General features: G+C 58.1%; 1 protein-coding gene across 2 annotated transcripts in view; it reads right to left on the minus strand.

The window, feature by feature from the left end:
• Positions 1-2383: 2383 nt before the first annotated feature.
• TRAPPC12 (trafficking protein particle complex subunit 12) overlaps positions 2384-27385 on the minus strand; it is a 36748-nt gene continuing 11746 nt past the window's right edge. For both annotated transcript variants that reach the window (XM_055579529.1, XM_055579528.1), the window contains 10 exons: positions 25224-25340; positions 21119-21232; positions 19737-19875; positions 11856-11968; positions 8694-8766; positions 7933-8006; positions 6203-6301; positions 4814-4914; positions 4122-4209; positions 2384-4011 (listed from right to left, as the gene is read on the minus strand). In XM_055579529.1, coding sequence (XP_055435504.1) covers positions 3769-4011; positions 4122-4209; positions 4814-4914; positions 6203-6301; positions 7933-8006; positions 8694-8766; positions 11856-11968; positions 19737-19875; positions 21119-21232; positions 25224-25340 — 1161 coding nt within the window. In that variant the 3' untranslated portion in view covers positions 2384-3768. The remainder of the gene's footprint in view (positions 4012-4121; positions 4210-4813; positions 4915-6202; positions 6302-7932; positions 8007-8693; positions 8767-11855; positions 11969-19736; positions 19876-21118; positions 21233-25223; positions 25341-27385) is intronic.

Raw genomic sequence — 27385 nt, forward strand, 5'->3', positions numbered from 1 at the left:
TGAGCCTAGAGCCCATGCTGGGCAAAAAAAGAGGCGGCCACCACGAGAAGCCCCTGCAACTGCAACTAGAGTAAGAGCACGCGGCAAGGAAGGCCCAGCACGGCCAGGAAACAAATTAAAAACAACAAAAAAAACCCACGAAGAAAATCACGTGTATCTACAGTGTATTTGTTGCTGTTCAGTTGCTCAGTCCTGTCTGACTCTACGACCCCATGGACTGCAGCACGCCAGGCCTCCCTGTCCATCACCAACTCCCGAAGCTTGCTCAAACTCCTGTCCATTGAGTTGGTGACGCCATCCAACCATCTCATCCTCTGTCGTCCCCTTCTCCTGCCCTCAATCTTTCCCAGCATCAGGGTCTTTTCCAATGAGTCAGTTCTTCACATCAGGTGGCCTAAGTATTGGAGCTTCAGCTTCAGCATCAGTCCTTCCAATGAATATTCAGGATTGAATTCCTTTAGGATGGACTGGTTGGATCTCCTTGCAGTCCAAGGGACTCTCAAGAGTCTCCTCCAACACGACAGTTCAAAAGCATAAATTCTTTGATATCAGCTTTCCCTATAGTCCAACTCTCACATCCATACATGACTACTGGAAAAACCATAGCTTTGACTATGGGATATTTTGTTGGCAAAGTAATGTCTCTGCTTTTTAACATGCTGTCTAGGTTGGTCATAGCTTTTCTTCTGAGGAGCAAGTGTCTTTTAATTTCATGGCTGTAGTCACCAACTGCAGGGATATTGGAGCCCCCCAAAATAAAATCTGTCACTGTTTCCACTGTTTCCCATCTGTTTGCCATGAAGTGATGGGACCAGATGCCATGATCTTAGTTTTCTGAATGTTGAGTTTTAAGCCAGCTTTTTCACTCTCCTTTCATCAACAGGCTCTTTAGGTCCTCTTCACTTTCTGCCATAAGGGTGGTGTCATCTGCATATCTGAGTTTATTGATATTTCTCCCAGCAATTTTGATTCCAGCTTGTGCTTCATCCACCCTGGCATTTTACATGATGTACTCTGCATATAAGTTAAATAAGCAGGGTGACAATATACAGCCTTGATGTACTCCTTTCCTAATTTGGAACCAGTCTGTTGTTCCATGTCCGGTTCTGACTATTGCTTCTTGATCTGCATAGAGATTTCTCAGGAGGCAGGTCAGGTGGTCTGGTATCCCTATCTCTTGAACAATCTCCCACAGTTTGTTGTGATCCACACAAAGGCTTTAGTGTAGTCAATGAAGCAGATGTTTTTCTGGAACTCTCTCGCTTTTTTGATGATCCAACAGATATTGGCAAATTGATCTCTGGTTCTTCTGCCTTTTCTAAATCCAGCTTGAACATCTGGGAGTTCTGGGTTTGCATACTGTTGAAGCCTGGCTTGGAGAATTTTGAGCATTACTTTGCTAGTGTATGAGATGAGTGCAATTGTGCAGTAGTTTGAGCATTCTTTGGCATTGCCTTTCTTTGGGATTGGAATGAAAACTGACCTTTTCCAGTCCTGTGGCCACTGCTGAGTTTTCCAAATTTGCTGGCATGTTGAGTGCAGCACTTTCACAGCATCATCTTTCAGGATTTGAAATAGCTCAACTGGAATTCCATCACCTCCACTAGCTTTGTTCATAGTGATGCTTTCTAAGGCCCACTTGACTTCACATTCCAGGATGTCTGGCTCTAGGTGAGTGGTCACACCATCGTGATTATCTGGGTCGTGAAGATCTTTTTTATATAGTTCTTCTGTGTATTCTTGCCACCTCTTCTTAATATCTTCTGCTTCTGTTAGGTCCATACCATTTCTGTCCTTTATTGAGCCCATCTTTGCATGAAATGTTCCCTTGGTATCTCTAAGTTTCTTGAAGAGATTGCTAATCTTTCCCATTAGACTAGCAATCAGCAATGCATCTATTTCGTTTTAAACGTGAATGGTGTTTCAGGGCACACGCATCCTAACCTTGACACCTGGAGGCGTGGGCATGCCCACGCCCACACATGCTTGGGTCTCCCCGGTAACCGCTGTGTGCCGCTCCTCAGCTATGGAGCATGGCACACTTTCACCACCTTCTTTAAAGCACTGCCTATTTTTTAAAGGCAAAACATTTACCAGTTTTGGTGACTTTTCCCACTGCTTATAAAAATCACACACACACACACATTATGTAGAAACATAAGCTCAGTCGTAAAAGGGAAAATAAAACTGCGTTTCAGCCCTCCTTCCTGTGACTGTAGTTGGACACCAAGTACCAGTTTTCAGCCTTTTCTATCAACATACGCGTCGTGTAAGCACACCTTTCAGGACTTTTCCAGGTCATTAACTTTTTAAATGATATGGTCTTTCATGAATGCTTCTCAGGAATATGTGGTGATGAATGAAAACACTCTATTATAAAAACTTCTGAGTCAGTTGCCAGTTTATTTTCCAGAAATGCTGCATCATTTTTCTGCTCACACACGTGTGAGCATGTGTTCCCACGAGGCTCCCTGACAGCTGCGGGGGGTGCGGTGGGGGGTGGGGAGTGCGGCCCCCAGGGGTGTGGCTGTCTCAGCTCGAGTGACAAGCCCCGCAGACAACAGCTTCAGCAACAGACGCTGACCTGTCATGGCTTGGGGGCTGGAGGCCTGGGGCCGGGGCTGCAGGGTGGTCCCTGGGCCTCGCTCCTCGCTGGGTCCTCTCCTGTGCGCCCCTGGGCGCCCACCCTCGGGACTCCATCCCACCTGAACACCTCCTCGGAGGCCCATCTCTGCAGACGGCCATGCTGGGGTTTGGGGAGATTCCGGGAGAGCAGCTTTTGGGGTGCTTCCTGGGTGTGTGATGTGCAGTTGAGGCCTGGATCTGGGATCCGGGGGGCACAGGGTGTGGGTCTCCCTTGGGCTGGGACCCTCCCCCCTGTCCCGGGAGGCAGGCCAACACTACTTGATGCATTTGATTTAGAAACTTAAAGGAAAACAGAGTATAAAGCAGGTAGATCCCAAGTGTTAGTCCAGAGGCTGCAGATGCTTTGGGTGGGGGTGGGGGTGGGGTTCTCCTCCCTGCCTGAGCCGGAGGCGCCCCTCATTCTCTCTGGAGGTATAGGCCCGGTTGTTCTGGCAGCCTCTCCTGTCTCTCCTATTTCACAGGGTAACTAATTTGTTTCGACGACTGCGTTGAGACCGTCTGCCCAGGAGATGCTGCATTTGTGTGTTTACCACAGAAATGACTAGAAATAGAGCTTGGCTCTGCTTTATGCAATACATGTTTATATCAGAATCTTAAGTGAACTCTGTTTTAAGATGTATTAGCAGAGCTGGGAAACTTCAAGAGCCCCTGCCAGAGTTCTTTAATCCAGGTGCGTTAGACACTTTAAAGGCAGGCGTGACCATGTGAACACGAGAGCAGACACTGACCCCAGGGCTGAGAACAGTGACCCCTGTCCTGGCCCCACTGCACACGCAGGCCCGCGTGCTGGAAACGTGCAGGACGAAGAACGGATTTGCTCCCCTGGCACCAGACTCCTCCGAGGGGCTCAGCAGAGGCTGGAAAAGGCCCCGGGGAAGCCAAGTGCAGCTGCAGCTCTGGGGCGGGGGGAGCGGGCCCTCTCCTCCCCATCTATGAATCCCTAGAACGCTCCGGCTCAGGGCGAGAACCGTGTGTTACGGGTCGGCTCTCCCCCGAGGCTGCTGGGAGTGGCCCCGGGACGCCCCCGGCCCCGTGCGTGCGCGCCCCGCATCTGCAGCCCGCCTGATGGAGGCGGCGGCGGGCAGACGCCGGGCGGGAGGCCCGGGGGCGCGCGCGGGGGCGCTAGGCCAGCTTGAGGCACTGCGTGTTGAAGCAGTCGCCCTCCGTGCTGGCCACGGCCTCCAGCAGGGCCTGCTTCTTCTGCAGGCTGCGGGACGACTCCAGCTCATACATGGTGGTCAGGTTGAAGAGCACGCTCTCGTGCAGGTGCTGCCGCGGCTCCCGCTGGGCCATGGCCTCCAGCTGCCGCAGCGAGTCCTTGAGGCGGCCCAGGTACAGCAGGCACACGGCCGCGTTGTTGTTGGCCTGGGGGGCGGGGGCAGGGCTGGGTGGGCGTGTGCAGGCGGCCCAGGCCCCCCAGCCCTGGAGGGTGCCCGACGCCAGCGGACGCACCACCTCTGCCCAGGGCGTCTTACCACTGCATTCGAGGGGTCCACCCTCAGGATCTCTGTGAAGAACCTGTGCGCTTCCGCGAAGTTATTCTGACCGAGGTGAAGGAAAGCTCTGCAAATAAGCGACACGGGAGGGGTGATTCGGAAGTCGGGATGCAGGCGGGTGTGCGGAGGGGACACTGAGGGGACAGCTCCAGGAAGCGGAACCTCGCGGGAGGGCGCGGGGAATGCAGTCCGTAATAACGCCCTATCTTTGTGGGCGGACAGACCATACTAGACTAGCCGTGCTGCAGTTCGTGAGAGAGAGAAACATCAGGTCACTATGCTGTGTAACAGGAACGAATGGTGTTTCAGGTCAAGGACACTCCAAACTAACTCACAGAGAAAGATTCAATTTGTGGTCACCGGGGAAGGAGGGCAGGAATTGGATGAAGGTGGTCCACAGGTACAAACCTCCGTATGAACAGGTACCCGGGGCGCAGCGTACAGCACCGGGAACATCAACACCGCTGTCCGTTAGGTGTGAACGCTGAGAGAGTGCGCCCTGTCTTTAATTTTGTATCTGTATGGGATGATGAGTGTTCGCTATTTTGTGGGCATCACTTCCCAATGTCCCAATGTATGGAAGTCAAGTCGTTATTGTTCACACCTTAAACCTGCACTCTGCTGCAGGTACAGCTCAGCAAAGCTGGAGAACACAGAAAAGAAATACACACCTGTTCATCAAAACCATGGTTTTGCCCTGCAGTCCATCCAATTTCTGGGTTACTTTCTCTACGTCTTGAAAGTACTTTTCAGCTGTTTTTATGTCTCCAATCTGCTTTGACAAAATGAAGCAGTCAATTCATGTGACGATGTTAGACCTACATCCACACATACAGTTCCCCAATGTCAGGTGGGGACACTGAAGACATACTTACGTGTCAGGCAGGGTGAAACTTTGGTGACCACTTACTAACTGTCATTTTTCATTAAAAAACAAAAGGCAAAAGCCATTCAGGACAGAGCAGGATGTCAACATCTGTCCACGTGTCAGAAAGTGAGTGATTAAGTTATATATAAAAAGGCAATTAAAAAGGCAATATAATAAAAAGTACTGTGATATATCTAGTAAGCAAATAAACAAACCCAAACTAGTTATCTGAAGAAAAAACATGAGATAATAAATGGAAGAACTAGTCAAGGAAAAGAAAGTGTAAGTGAAACAGAATTATAGATGAGAGAGGAGAAACGCCCTCGGGTAAAAAGAAACTGAAGTGATTATGAAAGAGGACGACTTTGCAGAACTCCAAGCAAATACACGTGAACACACGGAGCAGACATGTGATCTGTATTTTGGCACTCTAAACTGCCAAAATTGATCCCAGAAACAGAGAAGAAACCTCTCCCACACATGGAACACTAAAGCTGTTAATAAATTGTCCCACAAGCCCCAGGAGTGTGGCTCAGGCCTCTTTGAGTCAATTATTCATATCTTCCAGCAACAGATAATTCTAGAATTATCTGAGAACAGAGAGAGAAAAAGCAAGCCACTTCTATGAAGACAGAAAACAGATACCAAGTGCTCCTGAGAATAGTGGGCACACACGCACGCGCGCACACACACACACACACACACACACGTGTACGCATGCACACGCACACACAAACCCAGACCAGCCTCAGCTGCAAAGAGCTGGGGCCCTCCCCTGGAGCGCAGGGTTTTGGAGGCTGCGCCCTGAGTGTTTCGGTGGTGGAAATTGAAGACGCTCCCACACCTGCTTCTCCCCTCCTTCCAGGGAGGAGGGCGCGAGGGGCCCTGGGGGGTCTGGGGCGGGAGAGGAGCCCACGGTGGCCGGCTCCTCGCATCAGCACGTTTCTACAGCAACAGGGCGACGCCTCAGGCACCTGCCTGTGCGCTGCCTGATGGAAATCCACGTACATTCACGTGCAGCAGCTGGCCTCCCCATCACATCGAAGCTGGAGGCTTGATACTCAGTAGTCAAACCAGGACCAAAAAAGAACCCGCCTTCTGACAGCAACAGACATCTGACTTGACACCCTTCCTCGCTTTCTCAGACCCATAGGACGCGCTGAGGTGCAGCCCCCGCGCCCGCCCCTCGCACCTGCAGGAAGATGCGGCCGATGCAGCTCAGCACCTGGGGCTCCTGCTCTGGGTGGAACTGGACGACCGCGCGGTACGCGTCCACGGCCAGCACGTAGTCCTGCGGGAACACTCAAGAGTCAGGAGATCCCGCTCTGTGTGCACGGCACGCACAGACCTCGTGAGCAGGGGACACGGCACCCGCCAGGAGCGGGGCAGATGGCCCAGCGGGCCCGGCTCTGGGGTCTGGGCGTGGCCGCGGTCCCCAGAGCCCTCCTCTCCCGGGGGTCTGGCTGTGCACTTGGCCTGGGGTCTTGCTCCCTCCATCTGCTGAGTAGCAACTAGCATTTCACCCGGACCAACTTTTTCCTGCTTATCAGCCCCCGGGGCCTGAGCTTGGACGGCAGGTGGCCTGTCCAGTCTACGGACACTGTTTGGGGCTCGTGATAACAGCTCGCTATCTCTTGACGGGTGTAGGCGCAGACCACAGGCCTCCACGGCAGTTTTCTCCCGAGCCTCCGTCAGACCCCTCAAGGTACTTCTCTTTCTTTATTCGCCTCCATCTTCACGCAGACCAGGACTGGAGTCACTAGTTTGCTAACTAGGGTGTTAGGTGACCGGGGACGTTCCACAGGAAAACCAGGCGCAGACGCGCCAGCCTAGCACCTTTGAGTGAAGCTCATCCAAGTGAACTGGGCCCCCGGTGCCTGCGGGGAGCCGGCCACACCCGCTGCCCGTGCCCCACGCATGTAAGTGCCCGTGTCCATGAGAGTGTGCAGTGGGCGAGGGCCCTCTCCTCAGGGTGCAGTGGCCCCGGGCCCCTCAGACCTGGACGGGGGCCCCGGGGCGGCTGCAGCGCTGGGCTCAGGCGTGCTCCCAGGAGCCCGGCTGCCCGTGACCCGGAGCCCGGCCCAGAGCTGCTCTTGGCCGGAGGCTGTTCCCAGAGACGGTCCTCTGCTGGGTGAGGACTCGCCGCCCTTTCAGGGACTTCAGCTGCACTGAGCTCTCCAGGGAGCGCGCCATCTACTCTGGTCGGGCAGCCGCGGCCTGATGGTGCCGTGAGTGGCCAGGGCGCAGGGCTGGGCAGGGCAGGTGACCCGTCGAGGGGCTGGGGGACATCCAAGCTGTGACTCAGGCCACTCTGCCTGAGAGCATTCCAGGCGGACTTTCAGGGCTGAGGCATACGGACAGACAGCTCATCATTGAAAAGGTAAGCGACCGTCAGGTCACCTGGCAGAACTGATGCCAGAGCCCACTGCCCCCCACCCGCGAGGCTAGCTCGGCACCATGGCCTCACGCTGCTGTCCAAATGGGCTTGCCCGAGGGGGCAGCTGGACACACAAGTGTGCCGAGGCTATGACAGCAAGATGCTTCACTCCTTTTAACTCAAGAATACTCAAGAATTATCTAAAATTTCACATTAACCCTCATTTGTAGTACAGGCACTCCTGAAGCACTGTGTCGGTTCTGTGCTGGGTTCTGAGAGCGCGGATGGCAGGCAGAGTCAGGGCGAGGGGACCCCCTTGGTGAGCACGGGGCCGGGACCCCGAGGAGCATGGAGCGCGAGGACTTCAGGAGCCCCGTTCAGACCCGCTGCAGCACCGAGCGTCAGCGCTGCACTCTGCGGACATTCCACTTAGTAGAAACTGAAGCACGTGGACCCCAGGCATGCCCCTGGCCCCTCTGCTTGCAGGCCGCACAGGGGCCCTTCCCCCCTGAGCGCCCAGGGCCCCCGCCTCCGGGAAACGGTACCTTCATGAGCAGCAGGCAGTTGGCCATGGAGCAGGTCACGCGGCCCAAGCGGGACCGCCACAGCTGCACGGAGGCTGCAAAAGAGGAGGGGTGAGTGCCCGGGGACGTGGCCAGCAGCCCAGCCACAGCTGCATGGAGGCTGCAAGAGAGGAGGGGTGAGTGCCCGGGGACGTGGCCAGCAGCCCAGCCACAGACGGATGGAGCCCCCACGTCTGTGGCCCTGCCCAGGCCATGGCTTCCTGTGCAGCTTGGCGCATTCCTTGGGCTGTGCTCTCAACGGCTGCCCAGCCTCAGGGGGACAGAGCCTGACTGGACCAGGAGATGAGCCCGTCGTGTAGCAGGGCCACCCCGGCGGGTTGTGGACGGGCGGGGCTCCCCGCTGTAGGGCTGTGGACAGTCACACAGGGGCGTCAGCACCGCAGCCCTGGTGACAGCAGCCTGCCTGCCCGAGGCCTGGGTGTCCCACCCGCTTATGTGGAAGCATCGGTTCCTAACCCAGCTGCCTCGCCAGGCTCCGAGGGCTGGCTGGGGAGGAGATGTGGGGTGGGAGGGTGGAGAGGCCGGGGCAGAACAGGCCCCAGGAGGACCCTCCTCCTGCTGCCAGGACCAAGGGGCAACCCTGAGGTAAGAACCTCCTAGAAAGGATGCTCGTTCTGGGAGGAAAGCAGCGAGGAGATGCGCGTGGGAGAGGTGAGCGAGACGGACAGAGGCTGAGACCCAGAGCAGGCCTGTGCCGGCCTGTGGACACGTGCGGCACTGACCTTGCCTGTTCTCCTGCGCGATGCTGCTTGTGGTCCCGTCCTCTGCCAGGCCCTGCTCCAGGTTGGCCAGGATCTGCGGGACACGCAAGGACAACAGGAGTGAGTCTGCTTTTGGACGCTCTGCTGAGACGCTCAAGGAGCAGCTGGTTTCTCTGCTGAGGAGGGTCTCCCGGGGACATGAATTGAGCGTCGCTGCTCGGGATGCACGGGGTGGACGGCAGACAGAGTGGTGACCCTCTGGCTTGAGGGTTAGGGTTGACGACGCCCGCAGAGCGCCCAGGGAGCCCGGACGTGTGGAGCGCGCGCCTGCTCTGTCTGGGAAGCTTCGGGTATGGGACACAAGAGGACGATCATTCACTTCTGTGAAAACATCAGTCTCGCTCCTCCAGGACCCCTGAGGCGTGCGGCCTTTACTGATCTATCACTTAAGCTCTGAGCATCTGTCACTTTACACCGGTTTTACTGTTTGGCTAATGTCCTTGAATCACTTCTTTTGTGACTGTTTCCCTGAAAGAAAGGAAGTTGCTGCCCTGGTGATCTGGGCAAAGGACGGATTCTCATGGAGGGCAGAATGAGGAGAACAAAACTGTTAACAGTGAACACTGTCTGCTGGAGAGAAAAATAAAGACGTGTCAACAGGCGTCTGGGGGAGAGCTCCCGGTTCTGTGACGACGGGCTTCAGGCACGTGCTTTGCGGAGACACCCTCGCTCCGTGGCTCACCCTGCCGTCAGCAACGCCCTCCGCGGCTCACCCCAGAGGGGAAGCTCACCGCCAGCAAAGCAGCTGCTCCAGGCTCTCCCTGGTCTTGTCCGTGTACCCGGGAAGGGCCACTGGACCTCCTCGCCCTCAAGGGTCTGCGCTTCACACCAGGAGGAGGACGACCTGCCATGAACACAAAGGCCTGTCCTACCGTGACTGCTCAGGACACACCTGCGTTTTACAAGCGTAACGGCTGCAAAGATGAGCTAGTTGGTCCAAGCAAGGCCACGTTTTCCAGCTACTCATCAGCCGTCTCCTGACCAGGAACAGAAGTCTTGATGGGCCACTGATCGGGGACAGTGACAAAGCGAGGGCTGGAGGCGCCGAGGAAGGGGAGCGGGGGCCTGGCTCTCCCAGCCCAAGGGCCGTGCAGGCTCCCGCGGGCCCTCCAGGAGCACCAATGGGGCGGGTCGGAGGCCGTGAGCCTCTGCCTCCCAGAACCACCCAGGTGGGCTGCACCCAGCGTGCGCAGCCTGGGAGGTGCTCGGGGGCAGGTCAGCCCCACCCCGGCTCCAGGCCAGAGCACACAGTTCCCGAAGCAGCTGCAGTACTGAAGTAACAGTGGCTGTGAAAAGTGAGGATGCTGCCTCGAGGTGAGGCGGGAGGACTCAGGACAAAGTGTGGGTCTGGGAGACGGTCCTCCACCCTGCGGGTGGGGCTGGCGTGACCAGAGCTGAGAGGCTGTGCGGAACTGACCACCTTGCCCCCGCCCAGGGTACAGCTTGTCCTGGGTGGGGCAGGCGCCCTCAGCACCATGGACAGCAGCGGAGGGAGGCCCAGGGTCCCGGGAGGCAGGCGCTTGGAGGTTCTGTCCAGGAGAAAACTGTCAGCCTCTCCCGGGCTGCAGGCGGGGACGGGTGGGGACGGTCTAAGGACGGGGTTTATGTACGAAGTGTCCAGTCCTCAGACCCCTGGGCGCAGCCCTGATGACTCAGTAGTGATCCACTGAGTCCACAGAGGGGCTTAGATTCCCCTGGAGCATCCTGGGACCCCCCCAGCCCTACCAGTCTCTTCTAGACTTCTGGAAAAGAGGCTTTTCAAAGTGAGCAGAGGCTTCTTGGAGCTTCCCCAGGCCACTGAAGGAGCATTAAGCACTCCCAGGAGCCAAGCGCCGGTCCGCATCCATCATCTGACCCCATGGCAGCCTGGAGGAGGCCGGGGACATTCCTCCTCCTGACACAAGCCGCTCAAGGCTTCCAAGGGCTAGTCATCCTGCTAGGAAGAGTCTGCTTGGCTCCGAAGTCCCTCCAACCACAGCCTGTGGACACACCCAGTGTCCGTTATACTTTGAAACAATACTCTTCCCAGTCAGCTCAGAGTGAGAAACTTCAGTGACAAGGTAAACCAGCCCTCACTTCCTGCTGGGAACCCAGAGGACCACCCAAAAGCTCCAGAAGCATCCACCAAGAGCAACTGGGGACTGGAGGAGTTCAGCAGGTACAAATAACCCCATTTGCCAATCTGTCAAACGTTGCTGCTCCTAACTGCTCACAGTCACAGCTCTGAAAGCCCCTACCTTCCAAGAGCACTGCGCCTGGGCGAACTGGCAGGGGGCGGGAAAGGGGCCAGAGCCGGGGAGACCCCAAGCCAGACATCTCCACCCCAGCGCTCAGTGGAGCAGTCTGATCCGCTGACGCCACTCTACGCCTGCCACATAACTGTTGCTTTACAACCAAGAACAAGCCGGGACGCCTGCGGAGCCTCGGCTGCCCGGGACGCCTGCGGAGCCAGGACTACGAATGGCAGCTGTCGTCATGACGCAGTCGTCATGAGTGTAACTTGCTTTCATTCTGCAACATTTCCAGCCATTATCTCCTTAAATCCGGCTCCAGCACCTGTGAGACATGGAACAGGCGCTCGGGGCCTCCGCAGGATGTGAGAGCGGTCGGGAGCCCGGGCATACATTCACAGGTGTGATTTTATATGAGAGGAAACGCTTCCGCTTTTCATTTACTGACAGCACCAGGAAGAAGGGTAGGCCTCGAGCTTTGCCAAAACCCTCCCAGCGCCCCCAGAACAGCTTCAGCAAGAAGAGCAAGTAGCGTGGCCACAGGCAGCTAGGCCACCTGCCTTCCCAGAGGGGCACGCGGAGCTGGGGGTGGGGACAGGGCGCTGTGAGGGCGGGCAGCGGGTGAGCACTCCACCAGGCGGGCAGGGGGTGAGGGCGGGCAGCGGGTGAGCGCTCCACCAGGCGGGCAGGGGGTGAGGGCGGGCAGCGGGTGCGCGCTCCACCAGGCGGGCAGGGGGTGAGGGCGGGCAGCGGGTGCGCGCTCCACCAGGCGGGCAGGGGGTGAGGGCGGGCAGCGGGTGCGCGCTCCACCAGGCGGGCAGGGGGTAAGGGCGGGCAGCGGGTGAGCGCTCCACCAGGCGGGCAGGGGCGGCCTGGCCGTAGCGGGGCTTACCTTGCTGCAGACGGCCTTCACCCTGTGGAGCCGGTCCAGGGACTCCTGGGGGTTCCCCAGGTACTGCTGAAGCTCCGCGTGCAGGATCCGCATGGAAAAGGGGACCATGGAGCCTGGAAGCAGAGCCAAGGTGGAGTCAGTCTGTCCGCCGCCGCCAAGCACAGCTGGGAACCCGCGGGTATTCCCAAAGCAGGGAGGACGGCGCTTCATTTCCTGGCAAAGTGCACAGTGATGCCAGTTCTCAGACAGGTCCCAGCTCTCGGTGAAGCGCGTGTCCCAGACGATGACCACAGGAGGCTGGCCGCCACCCCCGCCCACAGCTACGCCCCGAACGTGTGGAGGCTCTCACAGAGTGAGAAAAATGGTAGAGGCCACCACCTGCTCCAGAACAGGATGCTCGTGGACCCTCTGTGAATAGGCCAGTATCTATTTAAGAAATTAAATCATTAAGTAATAACTTTCCAAAACAGAAGGCACCAGGCGCAGACGGTGGCACTGGTGAGTTCTACAGAGCACTGAGGGAGAAGACGCACCAATTCTCTACAGTTTCTTCCGGAAAATAGAAGTGGAGGGGATGCTTCCTAACTTACTCTATGAGGCCAGCATTACCCGCGTATCAAAACCAGATACCATCACAAGAAACGAAAACTACACATCAACACGGCTGATGAACACAGACACAAAAGTCCTCGGCAAAATTAGCAAGTCAAATCCAACTAAATCTAATCTACCAAAAAATTAGTAAGTCAAATCTAACAGTGTATAAGAGAAATTATCCACCATGACCAGGTGGGACTCATTCCAGGTGTGCAAGGCTGGTTCAACATTCAAATATCCATGTAACCCATCATGCCAAACAAGCTAAACGAGAAAAATCACACGATAAACCCAAAGGAACAGAAAAAGCATTTGACCCGTCAATGGGGTCGCAGAGTCGGACACGACTGAAGCGACTTAGCAGCAGCAGCAGCAGCAATATCCATTTATGATGAAAACTCTCAGCAAATGAAGAGTGGAGGAAAATGTTGCCAGTTGGATAAAGAATGTCTAGGAAAACCTACAGCTAATGAACTGTGAGAAACTACACGCTTTTCCTCTACGCGCCCGAGTAACGCAGGGATGTCCCCTTTTCACTGCTCGTACTGAACGTGGCACCGGAGGTCCTCACTAACGCAGACAGAACAGGGAAGCCAAGAGATCGTGCCTGCACGCTGTCTGCCCTGGGCCCTCACGCCGTCGTCTCTCCATGCAGTGTCTTCCGTGGACTCGAGCCCCCACCAGAGCACCTGCCCCAGACTCCCGCAGCCCGGGAGGTGGACAGCGGTGACCCTCCATGTGCCCCCGTGACTTACGTCTGGAGTTGGGACTCTACTCAGACAAGAGTAGAAAAGGTGGGCAAGGGAGAGCCAGCGCTGGCATCCCATAAACACGTCACCCTTTGCCCGTGACTTTCCTGGGGGGGCCCCGAGACAGCCGGGCTCAGGTGAGAGGCGGCTTCCCCCTTCCTGGGGGACCCGAGACAGCGGGCTCAGGTGGGAGGCGGCTTCCCCCTTCCTGGGGGCCCGAGACAGCTGGGCTCAGGTGGGAGGCAGCTTCCCCCTTCCTGGGGGCCCCGAGATAGTGGGCTCAGGTGGGAGGCGGCTTCCCCCTTCCTGGGGGCCCCGAGATAGTGGGCTCAGGTGGGAGGCGGCTTCCCCCTTCCTGGGGGCCCCGAGATAGTGGGCTCAGGTGGGAGGCGGCTTCCCCCTTCCTGGGGGCCCCGAGACAGCGGGCTCAGGTGGGAGGCGGCTTCCCCCTTCCTGGGGGCCCGAGACAGCCAGGCTCAGGTGGGAGGCGGCTTCCCCCTTCTCTCTTGGCACCTCTGGGCTGGTGCAGCTTCCACATCTCAAAGGACAGAAGCCACAAGGGAAGCACACACAACGTCACGACACACAGGGAAAGTGCCCCTCCCTAGAGAAACACGGCTCGGAGTCGGGACAAGAAAAGGGGCGGCAGGAGAAGCGCCACCGGCTGCGTCCAGCCTGAACAGCGCAGTGGGAGAGCCACCCCTCGGCAGGCTTTGGTGCCAAGCACAAGTGCAGGCGCTGGACGCGCAGACGACGGGACGCGGCCGCCGGCCCCAAGCGAACCCTGCAGGCCCTTCGGTAAAACAGCAGACGCTGCTGTGACATAAGTCAGGCCTTTCCTACTTTAAAGAAATACAAACAAAAGTACCTTTAAACTGGCTCTCTCGGTCCGGCAAACCCGGCCTCGCTGCGTGTGAAGAGTCACCGGGAATCGGTGAAACCCTTCAGGCCAGCGGAGTCCAGCAACACCACCCGTGTGGCGCCGTGCCAGTCAGGGGCCCGTCTCCCCGGCAGGGAGCACGCGCCTTGAAACAGGGCATGTGTCAGAATCTGGAAGGAGACCGACTTGCCGGAAGGTCCCGTGTGTGGTCATGACCCGCCGACTTCTAGCTCGTCGTAAACCCTGTAGAAGCGCTTCCAGGAATCATGTAGGAAGCACTAAGAGCAACCGTTCCTACACCGCTCACGCTCTGGAGTCCCCGCAGGACTGCAGGCCCGCTCGGCCGCCAGCACCACAGCAGGTGCCCGAGGAATCACAGCCCGCCGGGCAGCGGGCCTGGAAGGCAAGAGCAGGGATGCCGGCCTGACCCCAGTGGCCTGCCTCCCTCAGCAGGCGCAAGACTTCCCGGCGTGGATGGGCTGGGCCTCCGGCCACCCACTGGCCCCATGTGCTGGGCAGGCGGCGCCTTCCCTCCAGCGCTCCGGCTACCGGCACGGGACAGGGAGCTGGACACAGCCAGGCGGCTGTGAGGCCCGAGGGGCAGATGCGACAGCATGGTGCCTGACGGACGCCCAGCAGAGCACAGACTCCACGATCAGCAGGCCCAGCTCACCCTCGCAAAGCTGGGCAGGGCCTCTCGCTGTCCAGGCGGCAGGGCCTGCTGCCTGACCGCTGCTCTGGGCTCGCTTCCCTGGACCCTCCCTGGTCTCCCTGACCCCTGGCACCCCAGCTTTCTATGCTCCGACGTGGGGACACAGGTCGGGGACGTCTGTGCCAGGCTGATGGCATAGTATGTCTCACCCGTGCAGATGCTGGAAACAAAGAGGCAGCCCGAGCAAGTCCTAGATAACTCATTACTAAGGGGTCATTCGGTGCTGCCCCCAAGCCCCACGGCAGACGGGGAGTTCCGGACGGCCAGGCGCCCAGCAGCGTCTCGAGCGCTGTATCTGATGCAGGCCGTGGGCACGCACGCGTCTCCCTGTTTCCTGCGTCTGGAGGAGGGCAGAGGCGGCTTCGCCCCGCTGTCCTGATGGAGATGGAGGCCGACCGAAGAGGCCGTGTCTCTGACCGTCTGTTCCAGGAAAAGACTGCAGACGCCTGAGTTCGCAGAAAGGGTGAGCCATGTGAAAGGCGGCAGGACCCAGGACCAGCCTCTTCGGACTGAGGAAGACCCGCCTGAGTTGCCCAACTCAGAAGAGTGCTGGCAGAGGGAGGTGAGCCGGAAACCCGACCGGCACAGAGGACGTTCACTCCGGGGGTGGTTCAGTCGCCTCACGGGAAACAAACGGGGACACCTGGAACGTGCCGAGGGGTTAATTCTCGGCCATTGTGTGAGCTCCCCTGCTCACAAGTGTCTGCATCCAGCCTGGGAACTAGACATGTGCGTTGTGTGATTCTGGAGGGAGAGCAGGCAGGGCCTAGAGAGCAGCGGCGGTTCACCCTTGCGGACGCGGGCGGGAGGGGCTGACAGGGGCCTCGGGGCCGTCAGAGCCGGGTGTGGGGTCACGCGGGCCCAGGGGAGGCGCGAGCTGTCTGCTCATGGCCCCCAGCCAGGGTTTGTACACGCCGCAGCCGAGCACTGCGCAGACGTGAGCAGCCTCTGACCCAACCTGTAGGCCCTGAGGTACAGGGCTGCACCCGCAGTGAGGAGGAGCGGCGATCCAGGGGGAGGACGCGGGCCAGGGCCCCGTGGGGAGAGGGCCGCAGGAAGGGCTCCCTGGGCCCCGGCCCAGCCTGCTCAGGCCTGGGTCTGTTCAGTGACCGGCATCACTGTTTCATTAGAACAAGGAGAGACTCCGAACAACCAACTAAAAGGCAGCCTGAGTGTGTGGAAACCACAATCCCCTGCAAGGAACTCCATGAAATTGCTACAAGTATCAGAGACATACAGAAGACCACAAAAGTCTTCCTTTCTTGGATGAAAATGAAAAAGGGAAATTTCATGATATTAGCTAGTGATTCATTATGACTTGTTTTGAATACTCTGAATGGGTAAAAACTATGCCCAATATTTAAATAAAACATATTAAAGCTCATTCATAAAAGTTATTTGTTTATATCGTTACAGCTTCTTTTTTACAGCACAGTTTAATGACCTGCTTTGCTTACGTATTGCAAGCTAAAATGAAACGAATGAATCAAAACATCACATTTACGCTTGTTATACCACAAAATGGAAAGAAAAATTGGTAAACATTGAACATACCATTATGGAGGAATGTTAGCACGCTTTAGCTAAAATATACGTATGATTTATGTCTATTTCATAACTTAAATTAGCTGCTTAATGCTGCAGGGCGACCAGCTCCTCTTTATCCTAAGACAACACGCTGCAATTCCAGCCGGGATGGGAAGCCTGCTCAGTCTGCGTACTGATGTCCCGAGAGCTGGGGGTGGGTGGGCAACGCACCGTCCCATGCCTGGGCCCGAGGGCCTGGGTTCTCACTTCACGGGAAGCTAGGTGTCATCTCCGCGAACCTCTGTCCCCGAGGAGAGGGAGCAGTGCCCAAATGGACCTGGTCCAGCACCCTGCCTGGCATCATCAACCAGGACCCCAGGGCTGCTGAGCACTCGGCGTGGTCAGGGCTGGACGTGTTCACTGGCCGCCCTGGAAATACCTCCTTCTCCGTCTCCTATCGTTCTTTTTTTAGGAAAACATGTTTATTTAGCTGTGCCAAGTCTTAGCTGCGGCACATGGGATCCAGCTCCCTAAGCAGGGACTGAACCCATGTCCCCTGTCCTGGGAGCTTGGAGTCTTAGACACTGGGCCATACGGGAAGTCCCAGCTCGTCTCATTCTTAGCCTGCAGTAAATTAAAAGTAGCTGATGTATGAACAGTTGTTTGAACTTACAATTTACGTGGGTCTCAGCAGGAAAAGAAAATCAGCATTTTTACGCAGCTGTGAGTCTTACGGCGCCTGCCTGTGTGCTCGGAGGTCTGACTCTGTTAGTAGCAGACAGACCGGCCGTCAGCACCGGCTGCCCACCCCTGGGCCCAGCACGGGGTCCCGCTCACGGCATGGCTGGGGGCACCCAGGGGCAGTGAGGCTGGCGGGGGCACGCACGCAGGCCAGGCGGGGGCTGACCTGGCCAGAGCTGGGACATGGTGCCAAGAAACTGTTTTTCTTTTTCCTAGGCTGGAGGAAAACAGGGCTGCTCCTTGTCAGAAGCACGGGAGAGTCGTCTCCCGATCATCAAAGCTTTCAGGTGGAATCTTTTGAAGAGAAACGTCCCAAACCTCCCCTGTAGGTGCCTGCTGCGTCTCCACAGAACGCCTCTCCCTGCAAGCAGAGGCCACAGAGCCTGGCGCTCGGGGGGCAGGAGGCTGCCCGCTGTCTTTTCTGGGAGGGACAGACCGCGAAGGCTTGGAAATGTGAACAAGGAAGTTCTGGCACTCACTCCCCAGTGGGGACGCGGCCCCCGACAGCCAGGGGACGCTGGGCCCCTGTGACGCGCACAGAGCTGAATGCATGGACGTGCCTTATGGAGCAGAGGGGCAGTGGCCTGCTCCCTGGGCTGAGGGGCGTCCCAGTGAGTGTGCGGGGGTCACAGAGAGACCAGGTGGGGGGTCCTGGGGAGAATGTGGGGGGGGTCACAGAGGGATGAGGTGGGGGCTCTGGGGTGAGTGTGTGGGGGACACTGAGAGATGAGGTGGGGGCTCCCTGGAGGAGTGTGGGGGGGTCATTGGGAGAGGAGGTGGGGGCTCTGGGTGAGTGTAGGGGGTCACTGGGAGAGGAGGTGGGGGCTCTGGGGTGAGTGTGTGGGGGACACTGAGAGATGAGGTGGGGGCTCCCTGGGAGAGTGTAGGGGGGACTCTGAGAGGAGGTAGGGGCTCGCTGGGAGTGTGGGGGGGTCACTGGGAGAGGAGGTGGGGGCTCTGGGGTGAGTGTGTGGGGGACACTGAGAGATGAGGTGGGGGCTCCCTGGGGGAGTGTGGGGGGGACTCTGAGAGATGAGGTGGGGGTCCTGGGATGAGTGTGGGGGGGACTCTGAGAGACGAGGTGGGGGCTCGCTGGGAGAGTGTGGGGGGGACTCTGAGAGGAGGTGGGGGCTCCCTGGGGGAGTGTGGGGGGGACTCTCAGAGAGGAGGCGGGGGTCCCTGGGGTGAGTGTGGGGAGGACTCTGAGAGACAAGGTGGGGGTCCTGGGATGAGTGTGGGGGGGACTCTGAGAGGAGGTGGGGGTCCCTGGGGTGAGTGTGGGGGGGACTCTCAGAGAGGAGGTGGGGGTCCCTGGGGTGAGTGTGGGGGGGACTCTGAGAGGAGGTGGGGGCTCCCTGGGGGAGTGTGGGGGGGACTCTCAGAGAGGAGGTGGGGGCTCGCTGGGAGAGTGTGGGGGGGACTCTGAGAGAGGAGGTGGGGGTCCCTGGGGTGAGTGTGGGGGGGACTCTCAGAGAGGAGGTGGGGGCTCGCTGGGAGAGTGTGGGGGGGACTCTGAGAGAGGAGGTGGGGGTCCCTGGGTGAGTGTGGGGGGGACTCAGAGAGGAGGTGGGGGTCCCTGGGGGAGTGTGGGGGGGACTCAGAGAGGAGGTGGGGGCTCCCTGGGGGAGTGTGGGGGGGACTCTGAGAGAGGAGGTGGGGTTCCCTGGGGGAGTGTGGGGGGGACTCTGAGAGGAGGTGGGGCTCCCTGGGGGAGTGTGGGGGGGACTCAGAGAGGAGGTGGGGCTCCCTGGGGGAGTGTGGGGGGGACTCTGAGAGGAGGTGGGGCTCCCTGGGGGAGTGTGTGGGGGACTCTGAGAGGAGGTGGGGGTCCCTGGGGGAGTGTGGGGGGGACTCTGAGAGGAGGTGGGGGTCCTGGGATGAGTGTGGGGGACTCAGAGAGGAGGTGGGGGCTCGCTGGGGGAGTGTGGGGGGGACTCTGAGAGGAGGTGGGGGTCCCTGGGGGAGTGTGGGGGGGACTCTGAGAGGAGGTGGGGCCCTGCCCACCCCGTGCAGACACTGTCAGACCCGCCACAGGAGTCACACCGGGTGAGACAAAGCCGGGTGGGCACAGCTCCCACCTACCCCTTAATGACCAGGACCATCCCCTCTGCCTGGGGCCGCACCCCTGAATGTTGCTCACGGGGCTCCTGGCTTTGGTCCCTTCCCCCTTGGTCTTCTGGAGACCTTCTGGACCTGGGGGGCCACTGGGGGGCCGGATGTTTCACTAACGTGGGATGGGGTCTGCTGCCCCTCCTGCATCCACGCTGCCCGGCCGGCGGCCTCATCAGCACCGTGAGCCAGCTTCATCAGGGCGACCGCCGGACGCCTGCCCTGTTCCGGGCTTGAAAGCCTGCCTCCCCTCCTCCTCCACAAGGGCGAAGTTCCCGCAGTCAGAAGAGGAGACAGAACTTTAATGCCAGGGGTCTCAAAGTCCCCCACGCTGCAAATCCTCCTCCAAGTCTGGGGAAACTCGGGGCAACACAGACCAGCTCCCATCAGCCCATTACGTGAGTGAGATGGTGACAGAGGAGGAAGCGCCAGGAACTAAGACAGTGCAGCCCCAGTCTCCCCTGCATCCCCACAGAGATGGGGCTGAGCTTCAAGGAGACACAGCGCAGAGAAGCAGCTGAGCCACGAGCCGAGGGGAGCCCACGCCGCCCGCCACCGCCCCTTACCCCTGCGCCCCGGGTACACGTGCGGGTAGTACTCGTAGTAGAGGTCTGGCTGGTCCAGGTCGCCGAAGGGCTCGAACTCCATGTCGGCGTTCTGGAACAGGCCCAGCTTCACCAGCAGCGCCAGCCTCACAAACCAGAGCTGAAAGCACAGAACACGAGGCACACAAACCAGAGCTGAAAGCACAGAACACGAGGCACGCGACGGTTACCCAGAGGCTCCTACACCCCACTGAGTGCTTTAAACGCAGGCGCCTCTTTAAATGCAGTTTACTGTCATTTAGGCTGTGCTGAACGGCCTGTAAGACCACCTACCGGCAAAGTCCCCGAGGCTGTTAATGTGATGTCAGAGCTTGATTTCAAACAGATTTAAACAAGGGCTAAACTAACACTTCCTGGGGGCTCATGAGGGAGACTGGGTTCGATCCCTGGGTGGGGAAGATCCCCTGGGGAAGGGAAAGGCCACCCACTCCAGGATTCTGGCCCGGAGAATTCCATGGACTGTGCAGTCCATGGGGTCACAAAGAGTCGGACATGACTGAGTGACTTTCACTCACTTCCCAAACTAACGCTCTTTCTTGGAAATTTGCATAACTACAAGTTTATAAAAATGGGTATAAAAAAAGACGCTCCCTGCCTGAAGGAAAGCATAGTCCAGCTGGGGAGGTGGCGGAGGCGGGGCAGCTGGACCGAGCGGGGGCGGTAGGCGAGGGCACTGGTGCGGGACCTGGACTCTCCACGAGAAGTGGGGAGACCCGGGGCACCTGATGGAGCAGGAAGGGGTGCACAGCCGACTCCAAGCGGCTGGAACGCAGGGTCCCTTCCGGAAAACGATGGCCGCCAAGTGAGAGGGCAGGACTGGAGACCCTGGCAACTGCAGGGGCCGCGGGGGTGAACCCGAGTCAGCCTTGTCCCACTGATGAGAGAAGTGAGGTTCAAAGAGACCTGGGGCAGGGGGCAGGGGGCTGCCTGGGGCAAGGGAAGGGGACTGCCTGACAGCGGGGCCAGGGGCAGGACTCAGTGGTGCTTTTGGAGCAGCAGTGGAGAGAGCTGCTGGCAGCTGAAGCCACGTCCGCTGAGGACTGCCCTGGTGGCGGGCACGGTCGGGGAGTGCGGCACAGCTGCTGTGCCTGGGGCCTTGGAGTCCCTCCCCTCCCCGGCTGTTGAGGGACCCGGAGAGCCTGGGGGATGGTCTGGCTGGGGAGGGGGCTCCCAGGGACGCCAGCATGAGAGACCGCGGCCGGGGCGGCGGGCTCGAGGACTTGGGCAGCTGCCCCCTCTCCTCGGAGGGCTTTCCTGCTGTTCAGAACCCGCTCTCCACACGTGAACCACTGCAGCCTTCGCTGTCCCCAGGTGACAGTGGCCTGGGGAGGACGCAGCCGTACCTGCAGGGAGTCTGCCGTGTGGCTGGTCGGCAGCCCGCTCTTGCCGTAGCCTTGGCCGTGGGCCGTGAGCAGCCGCCCGCACAGGTCCACCGCCGCCCGCCAGTTCTTGCAGCTCTGTAAGACACGGACGGTCACCATGGGGTCACCATGGGGACGGTTACCATGGGGGCCGCCCTGGGGATGGTCACCCTGGGGTCACAGGGATGGTCACCACAGGGGCCGCCCCAGGGATAGCCACCACGGGGCCGGCCACCCCGGGGATGGTCACCCCGGGGATGGTCACCTAGGGGTCATGGGGACGGCCCCCCTGGGGATGATCACCCCGGGGTCACAGAGATGGTCACCATGGGGACGGCCACCCAGGGGTCATGGGGACGGCCACCCTGGAGATGGTCACCCTGGGGGCAGTCACCCCGGGGACGACCACCATGGGCTTGGTGCTCAGACGCGCAGGCCACACAGGCACCAACCGCAGACGCCCTTCAAGACGAGCCAAAGATAAACCCTTAAAACGTAACCACGGATAGAACCCCAGGAGCAAAACTCTTGTTGGAAAGCCCCGCTCTGCCCCCAAACCCATCAGGCTGTTTCCTGTTTAGCAAGGTAACTCCATCTTGTGAGTTTTCTTAAATTAAACCGCAGTCAATATTTCATTTTAACCTGCCCTGGAAGCGTTTATTTGTGCCTAAGGTCTGCATGTGACTGTCAGTGGTTTAAAACGCTTAACAGGGTTCTGCGCTGTCAACACCAAAGACGACCAGCGAGCCGCGCTGACGCATCACGACCTGGGCCGCGTGTCTGCACGCAGCTCCCTGTCGGGACGGGACCCACAGGAGCCCCGCCGAGGCGCTGCAGGGGCGCAGGGACTCGGTCTCAGCTGCTCATCGCTGCCTGAGGGATGCAGGAAGGAGGGCCACCAGGCCGACGGGAGGAGGAACGTCATCAGAGGGACCGTCCGATCCCTGAAGAGGCTGCAGGAGGACGCTTGGTGTGCGGTCCCCAAGGACAGGCACTGCCTGCTGCCCTCAGCGCACAGGCCGGGCCTCGGGGCCGCCCGCGTGCCGGAGCAGGTGAACACTCACCCTGGGCCCTGTTAACCTCAGGTCCAGAGAGGGAGCCGGAAGTTAGCCCGCTGGGTTCTTTTTAAAGGATGCTCTGGGCATTCTGTGCTTACAAAGTGCTTCTAGAACAAGAAGCTGAGGGCGCCTGGAGAGCGGGCCGGGCCTCCGCTGCCGTCAGCAGGAGCTCACGCTTCCTCCTCTGGTGCAGCCAGCACCAGCTCCGTGAGGAGGAGGCCCCTTTCCTCGTCTTCCTGTGTGTGTGTGTGTCTGTGTATCAGTGTGTGTCTCTGTCTCTGCGTGTGTGTATGTCTTTCGTGTCTGTGTCTCTGTGAGTGTGTCAGGGTGTGTTTCTGTGTGTGCATGCACACAAACCCAGCATACCGAGTGCAGCTGGATCAGGAAGCATGCTGGTGTGCCTTACTCCCAGCTCCGGGGTTATGGGCCATATGCCCTAATGCACCCCACCTGACCCCCCGGCCCCAGGCTCCTCAGGGCTCCTCTTGACTCAACAATCAAGGCTTGTCAGTGCTGAATGACGGGCCACCGTCATGGGAGTCATCGCCACCCATTCATCTGCTGAAAGGCAGCTTGCGTGCCTGACTGCTAGGTCGCTTCCGTCGTGTCTGACCCTGCGACCCCATGGACTGTAGCCCAGCAGGCTCCTCTGTCCGTGGGATTCTCCAGGCAACAAGACTAGAGTGGGGTGCCATTCCCTTCTCCAGGGGGTCTTCCCAGCCAGAGGCCGACCCTGCGTTTCTTACGGCCCCTGCCCTGGCACGTGGTTCTTTAGCACTACTGCCACCGAAGGCAGCCTGACTGCTTCCCACTTTCGGCCACGGCGACTCGGGTGCTGTGAGATGCGTGTGGAGCCTGTGAGTGTAGGGCCGAGGTGGGGGCGGCGGCTGAGTCAGGCGTCGGGAAGAAGAAACTAACAGGAATATTAACACGTTTGCTTGTTATCTTCAGTCAGGGAAGAAGCCACTTTTTAAAACACTTACGTTAACTAAAAAAGCGAATACTAGGGTAGCAGGTTTCTGCTTCATTTTTAATAATGGTCTGGTTCGAATGACAGAAAACACATCTCAGTACAAAATTTATAGCAAGAGCATAAGGCTTTTCACGTGGTGCATTTTACTATTTTTAATCATTTATTCAGCTCAGTCGCTCAGTCGTGTCTGACTCTTTGCAACCCCATGGACTGCAACACCTCGGGCCTCCCTGTCCGTCACCAGCTCCCGGAGCTTGCTTAAACTGCATGGACTGCAACACCTCGGGCCTCCCTGTCCGTCACCAGCTCCCGGAGCTCAAACCCACGCCCACTGAGTCGGCGATACCATCCAGCCATCTCGTCCTCTGCCGTCCCCTTCTCCTCCTGCCTTCAAGCTTTCCTAGCATCAGGGTCTTTTCCATGTTTGGTGAAAAAATTGTTTTTTAAAGCTAGAATTTAAATATACCGTTCTAATCTTCAAGCACTGTGGAGAAGATCTTATGAAAATCTCTTCATTACTGTATATGACATGCAGAACTCTGATATTAAAGGTAGTTATATATGAGAAAAAAGATCTACATTTCAAAATATTGTTTTAAAACTAAGAAATAAGATAGAGACTCTGTTTGAGAAACTGAACATAACTGAACATTCCAGAACTTCCAGAAGAGGAGAAAAACAGTCCAATAAAAATCATTCAAGTAACCAACAGTATGCACCTAACTTTTCCCGCCTGAGACTCAAACGCAATCATCAGCGTCACGTGTGACACCAAGGACGCGATTAAAATGTCCCTCTCCACGGGCCGCGACGTTCATTCCCCCAAAAATGGCAATCTTGGAACACTCTGACGTTACTTAGGAAAATGTGCTGAGAAACTTTCCTAGTCTTAAAGACGAATGCGATTGTTTTAGGATGTAGTTAAAATACCAGGGCAAGGTAACGGTCTTTCCTCGAATACACTTCCCGCCTTAAACAGGTCTCCTTGCTAGCACTGTTAATATAATTTCTACCGGCCTCAAATATTTGCAAAGTGTGAGAAAAATCAAACCAAACTGCATATACTTGACACCAAGAATAACGAAGAGACGTAAAAAGATCGCCTGAGGATTAACGACAACGCCTGTGTGAGGCTTCGTGTGTCCCGTCCGAGCTCACAGTTACAGGTCACGCTTCAAATACAGCCGCCTGCTCGTGGCGCTGCCGCACAGCAGGTGCTCAAGGCCACGGAAAGGGAGTGAGAGCGGCCGCCCCCAAGGCAGAAGGGCCATTCCACCAGACGCACACGGCCGTGCACACCGTCACTCCCACACCTGCGGCTCCATGAACAGGGGCCAGTGCACACTTACAGATGAGCTCTCCTCTCTCCCTTTAAAAACTGAGTATCTCCTCATATTCCCTTCCCACAGCTTCTCATTCATGGGAAGAATTCTAGAATCACTTCAATGAAAGAAACTCAATGAAACATATGATTTACATTTACTAAAAAAAAACCAAAAACCTAAACTTTAATGTGAAAATGTCAGCAAACCACCTGAGCAAGTGTTCACTTGCACTTTTGTAACATCATGAAAGATGCTGTGGGGCAGATGGTTTCCAGCGGCCCACAGGCCCCCGGAAGCACCGCCCGCCAGGGTCAGGGTGCCTGCGATCAGAGTCCCCCCTTCTGCTCCATGACTGCGGCTCAGCCAGGGCGCCTACACTCAGTCTTGTTAATGAATAAAGAAAGGCTTTTGTGTGCGCTTCTGGGGAGTCTGCTAATTTAGTAATAAACCTTCTACACCAAGTGTAGAAAACAGAGTTCTTTCAGAAAATCAATGTATGATTACTTCACTCTAGTTATTTTGATGAAGTATATTTAATAAAAGTATATACTGCCTCAAAGAATTCACATATTGTATGATGCTCTCTGTTGCTCAGGACTGGTTATCTGATCCAACAGAACCCCATCTCTGTGCAAGGGCCAAGGATGAGACACTGAGAGTGACTGGCCTTCGGAAAAACATCACGAAGGGAGGAAGAACTTACACGGAAAATCAAATACACTGTTACTTACAATGAGCTGCTTCAATCCAACAAAAGATTGTTCCACCGAGCTGGCGGTTAGGACTTGTCTCTTTGCTGCAGCTTTTTCACCCAGGAAGCGAAGCATTAAGTCTTTAACTGCATCTCCCTGGAAAGAATATAAGAGAAATATGTCAGGACAATAGAATGCTAATTAAACTCAGCTAAGTGAAACTCACAGCTAACCAAAATTTCTTTTATCTTCCCACTGGTGTATCGAGGCTAAAATGCAGTTATGAGCTGCAACTAACCAGACGCTATAGCGCCCCAATCGCTGGTAAGACTTGTTGTTTAGAGTTGCTTTCTCCTGGAGAGGAGGTGGTAAGTCAGCAGTGGCCGTGGTGTGCTGGAGGGGGCCGGGGCTCGTGGTGTGAGAGGGGACGCTGCCCCTGGGAGGAGCCCAGGCTGGGCGGGCAGGCCTGAGCCTTCTGCCCACAGCCCACACCACAGCCCCCTGGCCTGGGCCTCCGGGGGTCCCCGGGGCTCAGCCAGAGCAGTGAGTGGTGGCCCGGGGCATCGCCATCCCCTAGGGCCGCGTCCCCCCAGCCCAAGCAGGGCCGTCTGTTGGGGGGCAGCTGCACAGGACTCTGCACAGGGGCCCCCGACCCAGCCTCGGGTTAGCCCCGCCTGCGCCCGGGCTGAGTGACTGTAGAGGGAGCACGGACAGGAGTGACCATCTGTGGCCCAGTGCCCAGGGAGAGACCGGGGAGGGGCAGGGGCGGACCGCTGACACAGACGGTGACAGAGGAGAGCCTGCAGCTCGGGGCGACCTGCGCCCGCCATGCTGAGGAAACAAGTCAAAGCAGCTCCGCTCAGAGGCAAGGCTCCTCTCCCGCAATCGCCCGCACGGCTGGTGTGTGCCGGGCACGCAGGAAGGCTGCGGCAGGCTCAGCTGCCTCCTGCTGCTGGAGGAGGGGAGGGCACAGCCTGGCAGTGGGGGTCCCGGGCCCTGAGCCTGGATCTCAGAGGCCAAGCTGCACCTCTTCCTCATGCGGGGCAGAGGCCTGGAAGCAGCAGGGTTACAGCTTCTGCCTCCAGAGAATAAGGTGAAATAGTTCAAATGCCCTGGCAGGAGCTGACTGATCCAGGAGGGTAATCAGAGGGCGGAGCAAGGAGGCAGGCGCACGGCTGCACAGAGCTCTGCACACAGGCGCCTCCGAGCAGACAAAGAGCTGCATCCGGGCAGAGGGCCTGCGAACCATGGAAGGGCAGACTCACCCTAAAGCCGCGGAGCCTGGAGGAGCAGTCTGAGTCCTTCGACCTTGCAGCACCCTTGGTAGCCAGCCCACACTGCAGACGCTGCCCGCCCTTTCGGTTCTGCCAGTTAGTTAGCACAGGATGCTCGAGACAGGGGCACCGTGGGGCTGACCAGCACTCACCCTGAAAGCCCACAGACGACAAAACGTCCTGACTTGACGGGCTCCCACCGCTTGGCCGGGGCGGTTCTGATACGGGGGTCCTGGCGCCTTGGCTGCAGACACTCCACGGTCACTGGAGTGAGGCGAGCGGCCCCCTCCTGTGATGTTTGGAGAGCTATCTCCCTGCACCTGGGGGGGACCCACCTAGAACCCCACGGACCCCTTCCGCTCAGCACTCCCTCGGGTGTGCCCAGGGCGGGGCGGTGGCAGACCGCGCGAACGGGAGTCTGTGGCTGGCCCTCCGTGTGCAGAGGATGGGCCGCTTCCCTCCTGCTGCGTGCGGACGGCTTCATTGGCACCTTCGAGGTTTTAGTGGACGATGTCCACGTGGAACATAAAGCGGCTGACTCACGGGGCATGGCCTGTAAGCTCTACCGTCAGGGACGCCCGGTCACGGGCAGCGGTGCTGGAAGGACAGCGTCCGGCCACGAGCGGGAAAGCGGTGACGGGGTCTGCCTGCTTCCCGGGTGGGACTCCCGTCACATCCACAGTGTGGGGGCCGGGGGCAGGATCCGGGAGCAGAATCAGACCCGGGCGGAGGAGAGGCTCAGCCTCAGGTGCAGATGTCGGGTTCGCAGAGCCCCCTGCGAGGCCAGAGCACCCCGAGGCCCCTGCTGTCCCCGTCACCCCCTCACAGTTGGCACCGACTTGCTGCCAACTCTGGTCTGTGGAACTGCCCCCCCTCACTGAACGACCTTCATAGAAATACTCTCCAACTTCCATTCTTTCCTGGTTC

The sequence above is a fragment of the Bubalus kerabau genome, chromosome 4 (assembly GCF_029407905.1).
Source record: "Bubalus kerabau isolate K-KA32 ecotype Philippines breed swamp buffalo chromosome 4, PCC_UOA_SB_1v2, whole genome shotgun sequence".
Taxonomy (NCBI): domain Eukaryota; kingdom Metazoa; phylum Chordata; class Mammalia; order Artiodactyla; family Bovidae; genus Bubalus; species Bubalus kerabau.